At 36.9% G+C, this 21,963-nt stretch overlaps 1 protein-coding gene across 1 annotated transcript; it reads left to right on the forward strand.

Annotated features, from left to right (window-relative positions):
- Positions 1 to 9,313: 9,313 nt before the first annotated feature.
- LOC134527344 (uncharacterized) lies at positions 9,314 to 13,173 on the forward strand. Its single transcript, XM_063359945.1, has 2 exons — positions 9,314 to 9,751; positions 12,193 to 13,173. Exons 1-2 carry the CDS (start codon positions 9,577 to 9,579, stop codon positions 12,963 to 12,965), a joined length of 948 nt encoding a protein of 315 aa, XP_063216015.1. The 5' UTR covers positions 9,314 to 9,576; the 3' UTR covers positions 12,966 to 13,173.
- The last annotated feature ends 8,790 nt before the right edge of the window (positions 13,174 to 21,963 follow it).

Consider the following 21,963-nt stretch of genomic DNA (forward strand, 5'->3'; position numbering starts at 1 on the left):
ATAAATCCTTAAAATCATTTAATATTAAAAAAAGATTAAATTCGAATTTTAAATTTAAAGTACCTGTATGCTTACAACTATTTATGTCGTTGCTATATTAATGAAATGGAATTCATCCCGTTGATCTCAGATATTGGATATCGTGTAGGAACACAAAATGGGCGCTATGAGGGAGGCCGAAAAGTACTGAGGCCGAAACAAGGGATATGCGTCCTTGAACACTTAGTGACGAATGGGGATTGTAATCCCTGTAAATGGGTATGGTTGTCCTTAACTTACAAACTACATGTTTCTCTGTCCATAAGAAGTCGAAGGCATTGAGTCATAGCTCTGCAGAATCTGACGATGGATCAGACGAAATGGATGAATTTAATTTAATTGAATTGAATTTAATACTTGCTTAAAAAGCGAAGTACACCTCGGTCCCGGATACCTACATTTATTAACTCACATAGGCTCAACATGTTCAAGCTCTAACGGTTGATCAGACCAGCAGGCTGAAGCAATGATACCTACGAGGGAATTTCACCCCAAGTTAGATCGGGTTCGAAACCCGAAAGATCAACGAATTTGGATGAATTTATAATAATGTAAAAAAAAATTAGATTATAGAAAATTGACTGATATAATATTTTAGTTATTATATAATTTTAATTAATCATTATCCTTGCACTCAAATTTAATAAAAAAACTATAAGAAAAACGTATCATGATATATTATAATCCTAAAAATAAAGGCTAATTTTAAATTAATTATAATTTCGCTGTCGGATCTTCCATGGCGGGCACAAAAGTTCACACTGCCTGAGAAGGGGTTTGAACATAGGTCGTCCAAAGGGTGAGTGCTGGGGATCTAACCCAGGGAACACTCGATGGTCATAGGATATTTCACCTAGAGGACCAGGTCTTGGTTCATTGTCTCAGAGGACCTCTAGCAATTTAACGCCTGAATTTAGAGCTGCACTGTGACTAGCTTGACCTAGCTCGACTTTAGAAAATACACAAAATTAAACCTTAATGCCACCTTGGAAGTCACAGTTGCAAAACACTGTAAACTCATAATGAACATCAAACTAATAATTTTAGGTAGAGAGCAAGAAAACAACCAAATTTTGTGTACCGAGATGTACGAGCTACCGTGCTCAGTTTTAGATACATAGCTGTACACCACTTGACAATAAGATAAACTTAATTTAAAAAAAAATGAAGTAATAACTGGTTTACAATAAAAATCGTAATTACAAAATTTGTTACTCACTTACTTTGATAGCTTAAACTTTATCTCTTAGTTGTTTACCTATACGTCGACGTAAATAAGAAGTACTCTATATTAACAAAAAAATTCATCATCGCAGTACTAGCATAAAAAAAAGGTGTGGGGAAAAATCGAGCAACACACAGACTATATAATTTAATATACCTTTAGTTGAAGGCAAAAAGAAAGTGACTGCACCTCTCGTTGGGTGATCACGAAAATCATTTAAACAAAAGCTAGGCATATGGTAACACAATAAAATGATATGTCGAAGTATATTCATGTTGCATGTGAACGACACAATTGGATTAGAGTACTTGTGTACTATATTCTTATTTTATATTACGTAATGAATGGACCCTTTTTAGATTTATTTTATGTATTATAAAAAAATTAATTGTTAATTTTAAGATGCTTAGAAAATGTATACAATGGCAGTCTCGCTAAAACAGAATATTTTATATTATCATATTATTGGTATTGTTGATATTATTATAAGTTATATATAAATATATTATGTTATATTTTAAGTTCCCGTATATCAGAAAATACTTTGCTGCTATATTTAAAGCAGTATAGATTATTTATAGTGCGTGTCTTGTGACATAAAACTAATATTATTAGGAGATACAAAGCATGTTAAGTTTGTTTGCAAAATACGTGGCACGTGGGGGGAGAGGAGAGGAGATTCCGCGCGGTTGGTGGCCCTGTCATGAGGTGAAGAGATAACATGGCCGCGCACGCAGGCGCCGAGAGACAAAGAAATACCACACTGTCCGAAATGACTTCTATGTATATGTTTTTCACAAAAATGGCCTGGTTATAAAAAAACACAGCTAAAAGGAGGAATTTAGACAAACTCAGAGCACTGTCGGCCGTGACGAACAAACTAGATTGCAACGCATTGTTTACGCTGCCGGAAATGGTGGGCAACGGAATGACCTTGCCTCCAAGAGCCGGGGAGGCGAGAAGGGGAGGGGTGAAGTTGTTGACAGAAAATTCATAAACGTAGCTTAAGATTCTTAAGGGGCCTCCCTAGTAAAAATGTTTAGCGCGGTGGGCCACTGGCCACGTGCTACTGCCAGTGGTTGGGCGGGGCGATATACCTGAGACTGTCGCCTGCGCCGTGGTGGAGGGGGGAGAGGGCGTTTCAGCGAGGGGGGCGGAAAAATGGGAGGGTTGTCATTGTGTGGAGTCCATTTACTACTTATACCTGCGTTATCTGCGAACAAGATCGTGGCAAGAAAGGTGACTGTTTTTCCCTTTCGCTACATTCAACCAAAAGATAATGTTCTCATATTGCCTTGCTTGCTTCCTGACAGTGTTTATTAACTTGAAACATTAAATTAGTGTTGCGATCCAGTCCATATCCATTAAATGCAAACAATCGTCAATTCTGTTTAAAACATTTATTTTTATTTTTTAATTATGTTCTACATAATTAATAGATTTACATACATTACAAAAAATTGTCACCAAAAATTGATGCGTTAGCTTGTGTTTTTTTAGAAAAAAAATTGTAAAAATTGTTATAATTAAAAAAAAATTTACAACATTATACTTTAGAACTGACATTTGTGTGATGAATGGTTTTGCACGAACAGTTATGCTTTCATTCATAAAAGTATTCCGCACCGCGACGAGAAATCACGTCCTACTAATAATTGAGTAATAAAACTGGGAATAAAATGATGAAAATAATATTAATTATTTTTAATCTTAGACACAAATCATCTTTTTAAATCGCAATAACGACAAATAAATTTTTAACTTACTTCCTGAATAAAAAGTGCATGTCAAACTTACTTTTAAATTCTGTAAAGAAAAAAAATGTCAGGAACAAACAAGTGTTCCCACCAACGACACATCGTCAACTTTGTATTCTAGGGTTCACGTAGTATTTAGTTACACTAAATATTACTGCATATTATTATTTTCTGGCTCTTATTACACGTTTAGCATTTTATTTTATTTTTGCATATTTTTTTAATGACTTTAACGTTGCATAATATGATGAATAAGTATACACGAATGAACTGGAATCACGTTTCGAGTTACATACAGACTATTCACTACGAGCAGTGTAAATTTCTTAGCTGTTGCAACAGCGGCCTACAGGTGGATTCAGACTGCAGGCTTAGTCAGTCACGCTGAATCCACCTGAGTTCAGATTTTATCGAAGACAAGTGCGGGTGGTATGGAAGAACTCAGTGTGCACTGACTGTTGTGCTCAAGGTGTCAGTGAAATGTATAGCTGGAATCACGGGCGAAAATTTGTAGGATTCCCATGAGGCCCACGGGATAACGTGAAGATTTTGCAAATGCAAGCGGGGCCCCCTCAGACGGACTTTTTTATTTCAGGGAGGTTCGGGCCACCCTGAGATTCTCCCCTCCTCCCGGAATCTACGCATGCAGCTGGAATTAATTTTTAGCCAAGTACGTCATTTGGTGCTGTATTTAGGCTGTCAAAGAAGATACGAAATATGGCTGCTTTGAAAATTGACGATAACTCCTTTTTATTGTGGAATAGTACTTACCCATCTACAAATAAATCCCTAAATATACCACCACTAATGTTGGGGATTTTCTATACAAACTATCAAAATAATTTTGGTTTCGTCACTGTCACTAGCTATTATTGTATCATACGAAAACATGTATGTTTTGTGTATTAATTTACGGTATTCATCTCTGTCAAAAAAATATATTTTTCGATAATAGAGTGTAAGCAAGGTAGAATACAATGGCTAATTTTAAAATAAAAATGGAATAAAGTATTTTTTGCTTGCAGTAGTTCAAATTTTTGAATTAATTTAGTTGTTTGTTTAAAAAACCCTTCTAAAATCAAAGAAACTACCTACTTCCTTAATAGATAAATAGTGCTTTAAGATCACACGCTTTCATAAATATTTAAACGCCAACATTTAAAATGTAGATTTCACATAATGATAAAATCTTATCTATTTTCATGGTCACGCCTAATGGAAATAATACACAACAATTCGTCATATATGTTTTTTATGCTTTTAATAACTACTCTACACATGAGCAAATTTCAATATACATAAAACTGAGGAACTCTGCATTACATTTTTAATCTGTGTACGACACTAACAGAAATTGAAGCATAAAACAACATTTTAATTTTTTAATTAATAAGTATTTCATCAACGTGAGCTTTGCTTTCATCTCAATGAAGCCACTCTACATAGAGGAAGTGCACATGTATTCAGTCTTAACATTAGACCCTCCGGATCACAGAGTAAACGAATGAATGGAATTCATAACATTACGCAGGGTTTTATGACATATTTTCCCTTCTACTCAATCGCAACATCTCACTTAGCGCGTAAAATGGTTTCAGTAAACATAACATAAAAAATATTCCCCCCATGTACAGTAGAGGAAACTAAAATGTTTGGAACACTGTAAACTAATTGTATTGTCATTTCTGTAGTCGCTCGAAGTGGCAAACTATGTATCTTTGTTCAATAAAACGAAATATTAAAACAAACAAACAATAACATTACGTTCAGACAATTCGTTACGTGAAGTGAATGTAATAAAATACACAAGACAGTTACACACACCATTACCAAAACACAATCCCATAAAAATCAAAATATTACATGTCGACTTAAAATTATTATTATTCACCATGATAATTTCTTGCGGGTAGCCAGTAACAAAGGGACACAATTTTTATTCATTTAATTAACTTTGACAAAACTTGTAAAACCTGGCATGAGCAAAGTAAGCTGATTCACAATTTTATTTTGCGTCAAAATATTAAACATCAACTAGTAATGAATTAAGAGTATGCTTCGCTTGGTAGAACACCGAATATAGTCATCTCCAGGTATTAAACTGAATTTTGAAAGAGGGACTCAAGTTTCTGAAGAAGTTGTCAACTTTCCTGATGATCCATCGACAGTTCGTAAACGGTCTCATCGTCGGGATGTCGAGCTTGGGACCTTTTTCCTCACCATAGTCCCGTGATCTGTTCTACCATTCGCACAGCTATCCCAACCTATACAAATAGCCGAGTGATACTACTCCCGTTGCTTCTATCATGGAGCTCGCCCGCAGTCGTACTTCCCTATCCAGCCTGCGTAATACACGCGTCCTACCTGCTAGCCGCCAAGAACGCGTCCATTTGTGAAAAAGCCTCACCCGCCAACAATACTAACTCATTAATTATAATATGCAAAACATAAAAACATTACATATGCAATAAAACCTAATTTGCTGCTGTCATAAGCCGAAGAAAAAGAATCAATTTGAAATATAACATAGACAGATAAATCTAAAATGGAGTTATCGATAGTAATGTTTTAATAAACAGAATAATATATGTCGTATTACACTGAATACGTGTTCTTACTGACAACCGAATTTAAAAATAAATTAAATTACTTTTTTTTCTTTTTAAACCATAACCGCATAGAAGAAACAATACTTTTGATACAATTTTTTGCATAACTATACAACAGGACTAAAAGTACATTGTACGTAATAAGTATTTGCTTATAGGAATTAATGCTGCAGAATATACGAATAGATTCAAATGCATAGAATTTAATATATTGTCAAATTTATTTGGAAATATGCATGTAACAAAAGATTGAATTTGAAATGAATTATCTGTTTTTAACTACAAATATAATTTTATCATATCTCACTTTCATTCAAACTTAAGAGTGTCATTTTCAACAACAAAATAGCCACAACTACACTTAAAAATATTTTAACTTGATACTTATATTGTATAACTTTTGATGAAATTAAATGTTAAGGGGTTCATTTAAGTTCGTAAGGAAACATAAATACAACGTTCAAAATAAATAACAAAAATTTTGTGTAGTTAGAAGCTCCGCGTCATGCAAATAAAGGAAAGTTAAACTTTTCAGTATACGGCTGCAATAATTATAGAGGAAAATGTTATTTATTCCTTACTTTTAATTCCCGTTTGGAGAAAATAAATCGAAAAGTACTATACCGAAAGTATAAAGTTGAAGTTCAATATCGCTTGTCAAGTAAGTTCAAGAACAAAATTAAAAAAAAAAATTTGTTTTCTTGAATCTACTTTTTTCAGAAAAGTATACATACATACAATATTATTATATTATAAAAATAAAATTTTTTAGTCCTTAAGTATAAATTACTGAAATATTTTTTAGTTAATTAATTTTTTCATGCGAAGAAATATTTAATTGTTAAAATCACGAGAACATAATTTATTATATTTATGTATTCCAAAAGCTTATGTTAAAGATCGACTATATGCTATTCAATTTGCCCAAAAATTTTACTGAAATAGGAGAGCATTACAAAAACACAATTTAACTAATGTAGGTATTATAACAATAAGTTATGTTCATAAACTATATTAATGGGAAACAAATATTTATCATTTAATTATATGCAACTATTTTCCTTTGAGGTAAAAATTGAGGTATGTTTAATGTAATAAGTAAATCCTCTCATAAAATTTACTGAAACTAATATTCTTCATTGTCCGTCATATTATGATTCCAAACAGTTTAAATCAACTGAAACATGAAATAAAATAGTAAGGTTAACCATGAGGTGTGGAAGAAATTAGAGATTACTTTGTAAAATGTTTTAAAAATTTCTCATGAAATATTGTGATTATTATGTTCGTACATAATGTAAAAAAAATTCAATACATGAAATTCAACACATACTTTGTATTGCAAGTTATTAAACATATATTTTAAAAACACATGTGCGTATCTAAGTCGAATTGTTATGTAATACATGATGAACATTACCGATACAACTTCCCTTACAAATAACTTTCACCCAAAGATAAGGCCGCGGACAAATTAGGTATACACACTGGTCGCACGAGGAGCTGAAATAAGTAATATAAGAAAGCCGGCCGGAGTAATTCTTTTCAAGCCAAAGCTAAAAGTAATGGATGTTGTTTGTCTGAAGCAGGCAGTGAAATGACATACAAGTTTACAGAATAGCCATATAAGATCTTTGACGCTTCTTATCCCGTCAGTGGACTGTACGCGAAGAACCAACTGCATCATGGCCCGCCGCCAGTTTTATACTTACATATGAATACACTTGTAAACGTTGGTTTGTATACTTATGTATGTTGCCGACATCGATAGGTATTCTTTGGCAGCTCGATGTGGATTCATTCGAACACGTTTGCGCTAAACACGACATATTTTTACATGAGAGTGACATCGCGCACTGAAAAAAGTTGCAGGTCTGTAACGCAACAGTGATACAAATATTACATAGTTCGAACATTTTCTGGAGCACGACATTCACTTTGGGTAATGCTAAGCTACTTGATAGGTACCCTTTACCCGCTTTAAAAGTGATAACTAAAAAAAAAAGTGTACATGAAAGCAGACTCAGCCATATGTTTATTGCTGTTGTATTTGTCATAAACCTACCCTACGTTCAATACGGCCTGTAAGTAGAACCATGTTTTTTTTTACTTGTGTACAAGCTGTGGTTGTAAAGCGAATTTATATTCTTAGTTAACTAACGTCTATCATAACATATTTGGAATAAGGCTACCTTAATTTTTTTTCTAGATTGCTATATTGTTATATATATATATAAGTATTACTTAAACGGAAATATCTGGTAATAAAAATAAATGAAAAAAAGCATGAAAGGTTAAGGATTATTTTTTTTTCAACAACAAATAATTTATGGTTTAACTGCTTTGTGTACTATATAAAAACAGAACAAGCTTTCAAAATTTCAAAATTTCTTTGATTATCCGTTATAGTTATGTTTGGTTTTAACTCATAAATATTTAAGTTGATTGCCAACGTCACGAATGTACAATAATTTATTTCACACCGCTCCGGGTTGCAGGTAAAGTAACAGGCGTGCAATTTGATCAGAAACGCGTTCTACTTATTCAGGCCCTTTAATTGGGCGTGACGGACCATGTGCCAAATATGTAACAATTATAAGTAGGTGAAGTATAAAAAAATAAAGAACTTGAATGCAAAATAATGCATATAACAAAAATAATTTGCAAGGTTCTTTCGTGGATGTTGTAATGTGTGGGCAATATTTACTTAATTTTGGTTTTTGGATAAATTAATTGTGGTTTAAATTTTTTTAATAATTTTGTATAATTGCTGTAAAAAATTTATTTCCTGCCCTTATTAATTAATTGAGCAGTAGAAATAAGTTTATCTGAAAATTTACGTCATCTTTATTAAACATTGCCACTAATTATACTTTTTAACTTCAAAATGGTTTTTGAATTTTGTAATTAATAACGTACCATCCATAACTACATATGTGAGCGATCGGTCACTGACCTCATCTTCAATCCTCCTCGTGATTCCTGCGCCAGGAGGAACATTTACATAATTCTGACTAGCTTATTTAATATAGAACTTCCCTAGTTTTTATTTTTTTATATATCATCCCATGAACATTTTTAAAACAGTGCAGGCAATCAGATATCTATCTAACCATAAAGCATAGCAAAATGACATTTAGTTTTCAAAATACGATTTTTCTTTTAATTTAAAATACATTTTATATAAAACCTACATTTTAAAGTATCAAAACTTTTGTAAATAGTTAACCATTTGGTTAATACTAGTATAAAATTTTTCCCCGGCATTGTAAGATGTGTAAAATTATTTTGGAAAACTAAAATAATTTTAAAAAATATTGGGTGGTATAATAATTGTTTCTTGAATTTTTATTAAAAATAAAAGGAAAAACAATGAAGTGTATTTTCATGTTAAAAATTAAATATAAATTTTGTCGAATTAGCTAGCGAGACTGTAAAGCCACCAATAAATAGTTTGTAGGACAACTTTCAATGTGTTGATTGATTAGTTTCAATACTTTATTTCGTAATACATTATCTAGTATGGTAAGCTTTAGGATATTTGTAGTTTAAACAAAAGCAATGTTTTAGAGATACACGAATATAGTCACAGAGTAAGTCGAGCACATGGTACTGTGGCGAGGCACACTAAAAGCAATTCTGAGAATTTCTTTCGGTCACAGGATTATCTTTTAGGGCCCTGACACACGAGCGACCGAGTCGCGCGACTGAGACGCGCGACTCGGTCGCCGGGAAATCGCTTGCCATAAGATAGCATGGGCGTGGGTGAGAACCTGGCACACGGGCGACTGAGCGCGTCTCCATCGCGCGTCTGTCGCCAGCAGACGCGAATCCCCGCGACAGATCGCGGCGACCAGTCGTGCGGGAGCCTTGCACACGGGCGACTTTTAGCCGCGCGTCCGAGCGACTGTCGGTCAGTATCTGGTTGTATGTGCTGGCGAGGAAGATGGCGTTCGATTGTGACCGTTTTATAATCGAAATAGAATCAAGGCCAGCTATTTGGGATTCCAGATGTGATGAGTATGCTAACAAATGCAAAAAGGGAAAGGCATGGGAAGAGGTGTGCGATATGTTCGTTGAGAACTTCAAAGCCATGGATAGCGTCCATAAAAATAAAGCAGGTAAGTGTAATTTATAAATATAAGTGGTTAGTGGTGATCTGAATATTTCGTGCAGCCCTGCATTCACTTTATTTGTTTCAAATGTATTATAAACATAATTGTTCTACGTGAAGCCTATTTACTAGACAGAGTATTGCAATAATTTTATAAAACTTATAAAACGAATATAATATTTTTTTTCATTATTCCTTTATAGAAACGTTACTACGTTTTTAAATGATTTACAATCGTGAAGATTACTGTTCAAAATATTTACATTATTGTCGAAACTGTTTGGATGTGCCCGCTGCATTTTCGTATCGGGTGTTCTCTTCAAACGTCCGTTTAAGTATTCATATTACCACGAACCACCTGATATTGGCAATAATTACAACACATGTGAAATATTGTATAGTTAATATATCTCTTAACAACAAACAGGTGTGAAATTTTAACAGTTCGTGTTATTCTTCCCTCATAAAATACAAAACCACTGTGCGTGCATGTGAGTCATTGCCAATGTAAATAAATTAGCTATTAATGGAAGGGTTTGTTTTCAAATTACATTGCAGTATTTTGCTTCTACGCGGAATTCATTGTAACTTACGCTTATGTCTAATGTTTACGATAAACATAGAAATACAAGTAAAATACGATATAATATTGTTACGAACGTGGGAACGATAGGGTTCGAAAGGATAGCCCCTTTTTTTAATTAATTATCACTATTTTTATTGGTGCTACTATTTACAGTTTTATTTACAAGTTATCCTGGCTTGATATAGGCTCGAAATAAAGAAAGTCTCTCTCAGTCCGTCACAGTCTTACCGCAGCCACAGATCGCCGTAAAGTGACCGCCGATGTCACACAGGGCACTTGCTGGCTTCGCCGATGTTATACACTCTCTTCCCAGAAGTCGCCCGGTCTTCGCCGCCTCGTCGCACAGGTCTTTCGCCTCTCCACACTGCGCCAGACGCGCCACACAATTATCTGCTCTGATGCAACCGCCCCCTGCTGATATAGAGGTCGGCCTTACATTTAGAACCTTCGAGATGCTCTTTGACATTGCGCAACTAGGGACGTCCAGGATTACGTGCTGGGGCCGGCGACGATGTCGGAGAACATTCAAGAACCGTTCCATTGACCGACCAGGTGCAGCCAGGTCATTAGCGCAGGCAGGGCGAGGGTGAAGGGGGGGCAGGCAGGCCGCGTGTCATCAAGATAAAGATAAGGCACGCGCGGCGCTAATCTGTTTCCGAGAAGAGCATCGCTCCGTCCCCACTGCGACTGGGCTTGCACGTAACAATATAATTAAAAGTAGCGTAACAACTAACATAATTCCAAAGTGAACACATTTTCGCATACGGAAATTTTGTTTTCTCTATATTTTGTTTATGCCACAAAATTCACCATGGCTACTGTCCAATGTAACGGTTATACGGTTATAACTATTACGTTGTTGAATGTGACACCTCTATAAAAGTTAAATTTCACTAGTATTGTTCACTCTTCAAAGCAAAAAATATTGCCATGGCACTGACCCTTGTTCACTAGAAAAGTAATCGGAAAACTTTTCTCGGATTGTTAAAGCTGATCGTGTATTTCCTGGTCGTGTAAGCGGCTCCCCTTCATCTAGTCCCACGACGTTCAGAGTGCTGTCAAATTCAACACCATCCCTTTCTCTAACAAAATTGTGTAAAATACAACATGCTTTCACTATAGTTTCTGCGTTTTCAATTTTCACGTCCAATGGCCTGTGAAAGATACGCCACTTATTTGTAAGTATGCCGAAAGTGCATTCGATGTAACGTCTGGCTCGTGACAGCCTGTAGTTAAATATTTTCTTTTTTTGAGTAAGATTTTTCCCACCATAAGGCCTCTGCATGTGAGTTGAAAGAGCAAATGCTTCGTCACCTACGAAGGTAAAGGGAAGTGGCTCTCCATTTTCAACTATTGGCCTATCACTTGGGATGTTCAACGTATTATCCTTCATCTTCTGAAACAGCTCACTGTTTTTATATATTGCTGAGTCTGATGATTTTCCATAAGAACCAACATCAACAAATAAAAACCTATAATTAGAGTCGCATAATGCTAACAACACCATGGAAAAATATTTCTTGTAGGAAAAATAGGTTGACCCACTTTTAGCAGGTTGAATAAGCCTTACATGCTTGCCATCTATTGCTCCTAAACAGTTTGGGAAATTTGCACGTGTTCCAAAACCGTCAGCAATCTTCAGCCAGTCCTCTTGCATTAACTGCGGGAAACATGCTTCATGTAAAAGCCGCCATATTGTTTCACACACTTCAATAACAATCTTGCGACATGTGGAAATTCCACAACGGAATGTGTAATGCAATTCTGTGAACGAACATCCTGTAGCAAGGTACCTGCAAAAAAAAAAAAAAACACACACACTAAAAATATGCACCTTACATTATTGTTTTTTTTTTTTTCAGCTGCAGATCTGCAACGGAAATGGAAGAATCTACGTGACTGTTTCAGAAGAGAACTGGCTAAACAGAGGAATTGTAAATCAGGTTCTGCAGCAGATGGCAGGAAACAATATATATATTTCCAGCAGTTAACTTTCCTATTGCCAGTATGCGACACCAAACCTACAACAGAAGAATCTCCAGACTTGCACACGCAAGCCACACCCGCAGCAGCTACATCTACGGCACCTACTTCTCTTAAAAGAAAAAAACCGTCACCAGAAACAGAAGAACTTGAGCTACTTCAGTCGCTTAGAAGAAATATGGAAAAACGACATGCAGGTAGAGAAGAAGAAGACAGTGACAGGCATTTCTTGTTGAGTCTTTTGCCGTACTTCAAACGTCTGCCAGACGATATGAAACTTGAAGTTCAAAGCGACTTTTTAAACACCTTAAGAAGGTACAATCAGGTGTCAATTTCTGGTCATCGATGTCCTTCTCAGACTTCTGTCTACCCTCATTCTTCTCCATCAGTGATCACAGGCCCATCATTTGTTTCGCTTCCATACCCTAGTAGTAATACAAGTACCTCTGGAGTACGCAACCAACAATTTACACCCACCATCAGTCAGTCTTACAACTACGGGTCTCATTCAACTTCAGAAACATCGCAGTTAATGAGTCAACCCCAGCAGCCGCTGCAATGCCACGCCTTATCACCAATGTCACCAGCAGCTTCCTCATCAGTATCTCTCCAGTCTGATACGTCAAGTATTTGTGAAGACTATTTTAACTGATACCTAATAAATTATAAGACATGTGACCTTCATGGAAAGAGCAGTTTCAGTGAATAACAAATAAATATGTTATCTAACAATTTTCTTCTAAATTTATGAAAGAATTTATTTTCGTGTGCAAAACGATAAACATTTATGTGTTGGATCTTTGAGACAATATCGTGTCACGTAATAATAAATGTTACTTATTTGGGGTATGTTCAGAAAATGTTTTTTTTTAATAATATGATAATAAATGCTTCAACTATACCCTTAAAATACATGTAACTGTCTAATTAAATTATAATTTCAGCCGTAGCCAAACACATTTCACTCCTGTGTTCCTTGTACAACTATGAAATGAACTATTTGTCTGCTTATACAAGTGTACCCACCTTAATGTAATTGCAAGTCTCTCTTCAGCAGGGATACTTCTTCTCATACTTGTGTCAACTTTTTCAATGTGAATTTTCAGTACATCCAGAAGATCCGAGAAAGTACTCCGAGACATTCTGAAATAGTTAAAATATTTCGAATTGTCTTCTTTTAGCTCACTCATAATCGTATAAAACTGGCCCCTTGCTAAGCGGTCTGCAGTTATTGGGTGCATCCATAGTACACGTTGCCTGCGACGACGCCGGCGCCGACGGCAACGACGCCTTAGGACAATGCCAAGAACTGTTTCTTCGTCGGTGTCCATATTCACAGTGAAGAGTGTGTCGCGTGAACCTGGCACACGAGCGTCTCGGTCGCGCGGCTGAGTCGCTCTACTCGGTCGCTTGGACGCTCGACTGCAGTCGCGCGTCTCAGTCGCGCGACCGAGACGCTCGTGTGCCAGGGCCCTTACCGTTGCGGTTGTGGGTTGTCTCCCTCTCACGCACGCACGCACACACAGGTAGCCTGCCTCCCCTCCGGCCACGTGTTCCTCCACCCGGCTACCTGAGCTGTGTGGCCTGCGAGCTGGCTTCGCCGAGCGGCAGCACGAGACGGTGGAAAACTTTCAGGATTTGCGGAAATTGTGGAAAAGATATCTCGGAATTCAAAGCGATGACTATATGTTTTAAATACATGAATTTCTTCAGAAAAAAATTATCTTTTTTTCTAGACTTTTACTTTTTTTCTGTCATTCTCCTAAGCAGTATAAAATGGCCCCAAAGTTGGACAAGTTGGTGATTTTTTATTTCATATTTTGATAGAAAAAAACAAAAATGTAAAAGTATACAGACAATTCGTGTATTATCTTCTCGTGGGTGAAAAATTTTCAGATTCGTAGTGTCGATTAATAAAGTCCCATCATTATTTTAAAAACATAGTGTTCCGCTAACTTCTGATGCTACTAGGGAGGCCCCTTAAAAGCAAGCTGCCATAAGCTGCTATGGTCATGCATGACCTTGACAATTAGGATGACATGGCAGCCATCTTGAATTCATGTGAATAATAATTCCTTTTAGCCACCCTGAATAAAAAAAAATAATTCCCACTGTTTACTTATTATAATCATCATTATTGTAACACAGTTACTGTTTATTATGCATTCTTAGGCTATTATTTTCATGGTTAGCATAGGCCTGCCAGACCTAGACTAGTCGAGGATTTCCTGTTGAGGAAGGCTCAGCTTTTAGTAGCCTTCTGCCACATGTGAAAGGCAACAGCTTTCAGTGAGTTTATGTTTTATTCCTTCAATAACTCTCTACGAGAACTCTTATAATCATGGTTATTGGGAAATGAATTTATAACAAGAGGACTTCCCAATTCGGTCGGTGAGCGAGATCTGAAACCTTGCCTTGCCGAGCAGCCAGAGCTGTACAAGTGATGGATGTTAGGTTCAATCAGTGTCCGGTCGCAGACTGCATGTCGCTGTGGGACAGGGACAGGCGGCTCTGCTCGGGATGAACTCGTTGAGATTCCCTTCACGCCAGCTTGTTGGGCAGCTAATAGATAAGTGGAGGTCATGCATACCACTTCCACTCACTATATTTAGGCAGGATTGAGTAATGTCCACCTACGTTTCGTCAAGCGCCTCTGATTACGCCAAATCGCCTGCGACAATTAAGTCTTCTGGAAAATTGGGAAGCGCGAATTTTTATTGGCCTGATTGCAGTCGTTGACTTCTCACGGTTTCAGGCAGCAGCGATACGGAAGTCAACTAATCTCGTGGGGCTTACGGGAAAACCAATAGGATTGCCTTTTACTCATTTAAGTTGTATCCAATATCCAATTTTTTTAAAATTATTTCCGATAAAACAAAACATTAATATTTATGTAGACCACAGGACTAAAGGCTTTTTTTTATTTATCCTTATACTGGTTGATCGCAAATTCTTCCGATATATAGTTTTAAAAAGGATATTCTTTATGGAAATTGAAGTGTATTTTATTTGTGCCACGTACAACATAGCTTAAATTCTAAGGGAAATATGTCTTTGAAAATCAATTTTAGTAACAATTTGTGGAATATGCCAATAATTATTAAAAATATAACTTAGGTTAGGGATTAACTTTTATTCTTCATAGTTTTTCACACAATTAAATATTTTTAAAATAATATTTCTCTTCTTCAAAATAATTGGTAGGCCTATTTACACCCTTCAATTACATACAAAATGTTACCTGCAGTTGTGGTAGATATTTGATGTCATTTAGTTGAGATCTATGAATTATGAACAAAGAAACTCCCTCATTTTTTGGCAACTGCCTCGGACGCACCGTTTTTCGTACAATGTAGCCTATGCAAATAGTAGTTTAGCTTGGCCGGTCAGGACGCAGGAGGAGTGAAGTGTGAGGTGGGCTAAATGACCGACCACCCTGACGTCACGGTAGCCATCTTGGATTACCTTGACCTTTGAAAATTCCTCAAATTTCCTAAAAAAATTCCCTATTTTGAAGGAAAATTCCCATCTTATTTCTCAAAAAATCAAAAATTCGAATTTCGAAATGCCTCAGAAGACTTTTTCCTTAAAAAAAAAAATCTAAAAGAGGCGTAAGACGCCTAAAAGAAAGCCACCCTAAGCCGTCGAGGTCATGACATTGATATTGACCGTAAATGTGGAAAACTTTAATTTTGACTAAAAAATTTAAATAAAAATGTTTACTTAAGATTTTTAGTTACTCAATCCAGAGCTTGCTTATGTCACACCCAACATCATGAATTCTAGTACCATCCACTATCTTATCGGCCGTCTTGGCCACCATCTCGAAAATCCGTAATTTTAAAGCAAGACAGCAAGGAAATGTTTTTAAATACATAAAAAAAAACTTTAAAAATTTTTCTTTAAAAAATATATAAAGTTACTGGGTTAAAACCTGGCGATGTCATTCGATTAAAAATGGTATTGTATCCTTCCTCCAAAATAGCCACTGGCAAACTGACCTCCCATCACTAATACCAAGGTAGATATATTGCTAGCTAGTATGTTGTCACATCCGTTATTTGTTCTCGTCTGCTGTAGGCCGCCATATTGGATTATGACATCATAGTCGCAATTTTGTTTTCGTCTGCTGGAGGCAGACATCTTTATTTTCAGTACTTGAAACCAGGAGCGATAGTTTCTCGTAGTACTCACATCGTCTGCCAGAGTGCACTACCGACATATTGTTTTCAGTATTCGCTAGTGTCAGATAGTACATATGACGTCTACTAGAGGATGCCTCTACAATATTGATTTAATTTTTACCTGATTGATAAGAGTGCCAATCGCCAGACCGTTGCATCGTTGCACCCGCCATATTGTCAGCTGTCTTGGCGGCCATCTTGAAAATCTGTAATTATGAAGCTAGAAATTTGGGAAAAAATACACAATTCATAAAAAAATTCAACAATTAATTTCCTTACTGATTGATTCGATCGATATCCATCCTCGGTGGAATACTTGGACGATGCAAATGTATTATTTTAGGTAAAAATATAAATTTATTGAATAAAATTTGGCAAAAAATACCTAAAAGCAGTTTAGGTTCGTAGTCAACTAGCCTCCAGTGAGCCGATGATGACATATTGACTGTCATCTTGGAAATTCGTAATAATTAACCTTGAAATTCGGTAAAAATTCTAAAAATCACCACCAAAATCATCTATTAATGTAATATTGACTCGATATATTTCCATCCTTGGTTTGATTCTCGGTCAATGATAGGAGTAACTTAATGTTAAAATAATTCAAATTATGTTTTTCATTACCTTTCGTAGAGTTTATTTATCTTTCTCTCTACGAAAAACGACTCTATACAATATACCTGTCCGACGAAATAAATACGTTGTCGCTGTGCCTACCATGGAAGTCTAATTCTTCGGTACTTTGAATACCTTCCAACCAAGACTCGTACAATGTTAGGCGTAAAGGCAAACGTCTTCGAACCAAGATATATTTTCGATTAACAAGATATATTTTCGAAGAACATTTTAAACATGCCATAACTAATGTCAGGCATTTAGACCATACATCTCCGAACCACGAGGTCAATCGTGGTCTGACTACAGGTAGTACAAATGGAAGCACATTGAAAAAAAGTAGCACATTTGAAAGCACATTTAAAAAAGCACATTTGGATGAAACATCAACGAAAAGAAAGCCATGGCCTCCACATTCGATTAAGGGCCGTGGATCCAGGATCGGAGTCACCCCCCCCCCCCCCAAAAATTTTTTTTATAGTCACGTGATACATTATAATTCCATGGTTATTTCTTACCTACACTCTTTTTAGAATGTTATTTAACCTGAAAATAAAGGGTCAAATTATAGTTACTATTTTATAAGTACAAACTAAGCTTTATTTAAAAAAAAATTTTACTTTAAAATAACACACTGAGATAAAAATAAAGAGGGCTGTGCTCGGGCCCCCCAGGCCTGGGCCCTGGACCCAGGGGTCCACCCAGCCCCACCCTTGTGCGGGCCATGAAGAAAGCACAATCGGAAGTACAATCAGCAAAAAAGAAGCACAATTAGAAACATAATAAGCGAAAAGGAAGCACAATCAAAAAAGGAAGCAAAATCAGAAGCACATTTGTCAAAGAGTAAGCACAATTGGAAGCACATTAAAAAATAAAGCATATTTGGAAGCACTATCAGAAAAGGAAACACAATCGGAAGTACAATAAACGAAAAGGAACCACAAAAAAGGAAGCGTGTCTCAAACATCTGGGTGGTCTCCTGAAATTTATACAAGCATCAAATCTGTACCCACACCTGGAGTCACAGTCTTTCTGCACCGCAGCGACAGACGATTCTCTTTCGTCTAGCTTTGGGTAATATATATTTTTTTACAATTTTGTAGTTATTTTCCTACAAATTTATATCGAAAACTTGGTCCTTACCACATGGGTGACTAGCACTTGTCATATGTGCTATTTCTTCTAACCAGCTCTTACCATGTGATGTAGATGGGTCATGTTGGTTTTTAGAGATGATGATGTAATTTTATTTTGGGCAATGAGCTCTTTGCAGAAATGACTAAGTGTGGTAGTTGTTTCGGTTCAAGTGACAATTTAATAAAACATGTAATTATCCGTGCAGTTATGTTTTTGACTAGTGAGAAAAAAATCATTTACAGGAAGGAGGTGTGTGGAACTGGTAATATACCACTGCACTTGAAGAACACTACATGGTCTACAATGAAAGGTATTAATACTCTTGCGCCGAACAAACTTTACTATAGGGGTAAAAGATGATGGAGTTCCCAAGAGTAAATCAATAGTACTTTGTTTATTTTTTCCTATATAAATCACTGATTGAGTTTTTTTCTGATGTGGGTTGAAGGATTAAATATTAATACTAGAAACACTAGCTTTTACAGAATATGAGAATGTAGTTAGCCAAGAACTGGAGAACAATATAGAATAATTTTAAACTCTCAAGATAAAAGACTGTAATAAATCTCTATCAACAGATGTACGGAAATATTATTATAAAGTGTCACGGTAATATTGCTGACAGACTGGTGATAGTGACATGGACTCTGAGATTTTAACATTAAAAAAATTACCTGCGTTTTCTACAATAAGCGAGTTCGTCACCTATTCCTACGGTAAAAAAATGTACATCAGAATGTAAAAAACAAAATTAAACATCAGAAGTCCCATTTTTTCAATTTATTTCTAAAACAGCTGGAGTCTTGAGGTGGTGTAGTGGTGATAAGATACATTCTGACAGACATATTGCGGTACACATCGCAAAGGTCTCTGGTACATACACACGATACGATACAAACCCATTACTCGTCATTTTGCTTAATTTCCAAAGCATGTGTGGCCGTATCGCAATATTTTAGAAATCACGTCGAAGCTTGTGAACTAATAATTTCATGTTCTAAAGCGACAGTATCACTTTTGAATTATCTTATGATGTGTTGGTATAAGGTTAAGTTTTTCCATTTCATCCAGAAAATACTGAAACTGCATTCCTGGTTGGCACATATTGACTGCGCAAGCGCTGCTTACACAATTTTTGACTGTAACTGAAGCTCCTTCGTCAAACAGGTTATTTTGGATATAGAAGTGTATGTTGTTAGTACACCTCTTGACGTGATTCACGTCCTCTTCACCGCCTGGTTGCTGTTAAATGGTTAAATGTACGTCACTGCATGTAGTATAGCAATGGTGCATTGGAAAACATGCGATGGACTGAACGTTACGGACTGGAGTCCGTTATGCTTGTCCATTGTGGTGTACGTAATTGGCGTAGGCCTAGACTCTTTGAAGAGCGTGCATGGGAACATCATGCACTTTGTGATTTGTACCTGACTTCCGCGTATACACGTCCGGTGACTCAAACAATTACATCGCTCCGACCAGCAGAGTACACTGTTCGAATCCGGACGACGCAGTTCGTAATAAAACATGTCGCACCCTTACATTTCCTCCAATGATTCTTCTCGGCTTTGAGTGCACAGGTTCTCGAGGTTAATGGGAGTACACTGTTTGGTCGGAGGTGATACACATAGCAGTCATCTGACTTATATGGTCTATCACGGACAAAGCCACACCCATAAAAGGGATCGGTTGATATAATCGTGTGAACCTTTCCATTACAAAATTGAGTTTGTTTAACACCTTTTAAATCAAGGTAAGCTACTCGTCTAAGATCAAGGCAGAAGGGGGAGGGGGTGTTATTTTATATATGCATTGGTTATAGTGGTGGGGGGACAGTCTGCCAGCAGACACCATGGTGGAAGGATCGGTCACAATTTTTATTTTTTCTCTCTCTGGGTTAGACCCAAGGACTCCGAGCTCCATGACGTAAGTACTTTTTTATTAAAAAGTTATTAAAATTTGATTAATTAATTTTTTTTATCAATTTAAACATTTTTTCCAAAAAATTCTTTTAATTATGGATTTAAAAGATGGTGGCCGTAACGAAAAATGCATCGGTAATGACATAACTCAAAATGGCTGAAAGTTCTAGAAAAAATTGGCGGAAAACAAAATGTCATATGTGACATATTGAAAATGGCGGGATCCAAGATGGCGGATACAATATGGCCGATGGGGTCAAGGTGATTCAAGATTGTCGCCATGACGTCAAAACTCAAGATGGCGGTCGTTCATTGATCCCATTCTCAATCTTCACCCTGAAACTTGCCGCCGGAGGAACTAGCTATTATATACTACTTCTAAATGACCAGGACTTTTATTGGGGTTTAATATCTCGTGGAAATGGAGCTAATGATTGTTGGTAACCACCATGACCCAAATGAAGTATATTGGGAGAAGGACGTATCCCCCAAATCCTAGCATTAGAACCTACGCTCCATTCCAGCATGTTCCCGGGGTGATATAGGTCACCATCGCACCACCGCTCCGAGAGAGAGACCTCTCCCACGTGGGTGCGGCGCTGTGCGCTGGGGCCGGTCCATCGCGGCACCGGCAGTGACCTTGCAGCCGGCGGCGCAGGAGCGCGCCTGATGAGACAATTGGCGCTGATGCCCTTTCCGGCCCGCACCCACGCTCGCATGTCGCACACGCTCACACGCAGAGGAGGCCGTCGACAGCCGAGTGATGTATGGCTCTCCAGGCTAACACCAGCGCGAGCTAGTCCCGGCCTTCCCAAGGAGGAACTTAACATTCTCCATGGTTATTACTTACCCATACTGGAGGTGGCCTATAGCTCTTCCGACACACGGAGGCAGGCCTGCCAACCAGGTGAAGCTACATCCGCCTTCTCAAAGAAGAGCTCTATGTCCTTGGTGATTTCACGTGCTGGAAGCATTTGACAACCATGCGATATATGTCTCTCCCGGAAAACGGGGCTGGCCTGCATTCTCAAGGAGAAACTATATATCCTCCATGGTCCTAACTCACTCGGAGCTCGCCCTCGCCCGTCATATTTCATATTATTTCCTTCGGCCATATGCAGAGGTCTTCCTTCTCTTTTCCATTTAGGCTACCTTTACGAAGGAAGTCATCGTCCTTAGTCTTTAAGTACCGTGCAGAGTCGCTTGAAGGCCGACCCTTTCCTTTACTTCATTAAGTAAAGGTTCACCTCGTCCTAAATTGCGAGAACAGCCGATCGTAACCGAAACTAACCGAACCTCCGTGACGTCACACCTATGTCACAGTTAACAGCCAATAGGATACACGATTTACCATTCTTGTTAATTTTTTTGAAGCAATACAAGTTTTTTTTTTATTTTAGGTGATCGTTATTTTATTACATTCATATCGAAATCTATCCTTGGTAATAAATACTGACATCTCAAAAATCCGAGCGTTTTTCATTAAACGAACTAAGTATTTTGTTAGGCCTCGTTCGTTCTTGGGCACATGTGATAGAAAGCAAGAAACCCGACTTTGGCAACTTGTCTGCTAAGAAAGAAGCATGGGCGCGAATTGAATGTGACTGATTCTCATCCTGATATTACGAAGGTATGTATGTTATTTGAATTTCAGTAAGTCCATGGTAAAGTAAATGTTTTAACTATGACAAGATCAGTTTTACAGATATATTTAAGAGAAAAATTATCGCCAAATGATTGTTCTCAACTGTCGATGAATGGTTAGTTTGTGTATTAAATTAGTAATGTTATC

Source organism: Bacillus rossius, chromosome 1 (genome assembly GCF_032445375.1).
Source record: "Bacillus rossius redtenbacheri isolate Brsri chromosome 1, Brsri_v3, whole genome shotgun sequence".
Classification (NCBI taxonomy): Eukaryota; Metazoa; Arthropoda; class Insecta; order Phasmatodea; family Bacillidae; genus Bacillus; species Bacillus rossius.

What these genes read in the sequence shown, in the direction of transcription:
- LOC134527344 (XM_063359945.1), top strand. Translation starts at nt 9,577, where the DNA reads ATGGCGTTCGATTGTGACCGTTTTATAATCGAAATAGAATCAAGGCCA. An exon ending in CGTCCATAAAAATAAAGCAG is followed by an intron (nt 9,752 to 12,192) that starts GTAAGTGTAATT and finishes TTTTTTTTTCAG; the next exon opens with CTGCAGATCTGCAACGGAAA.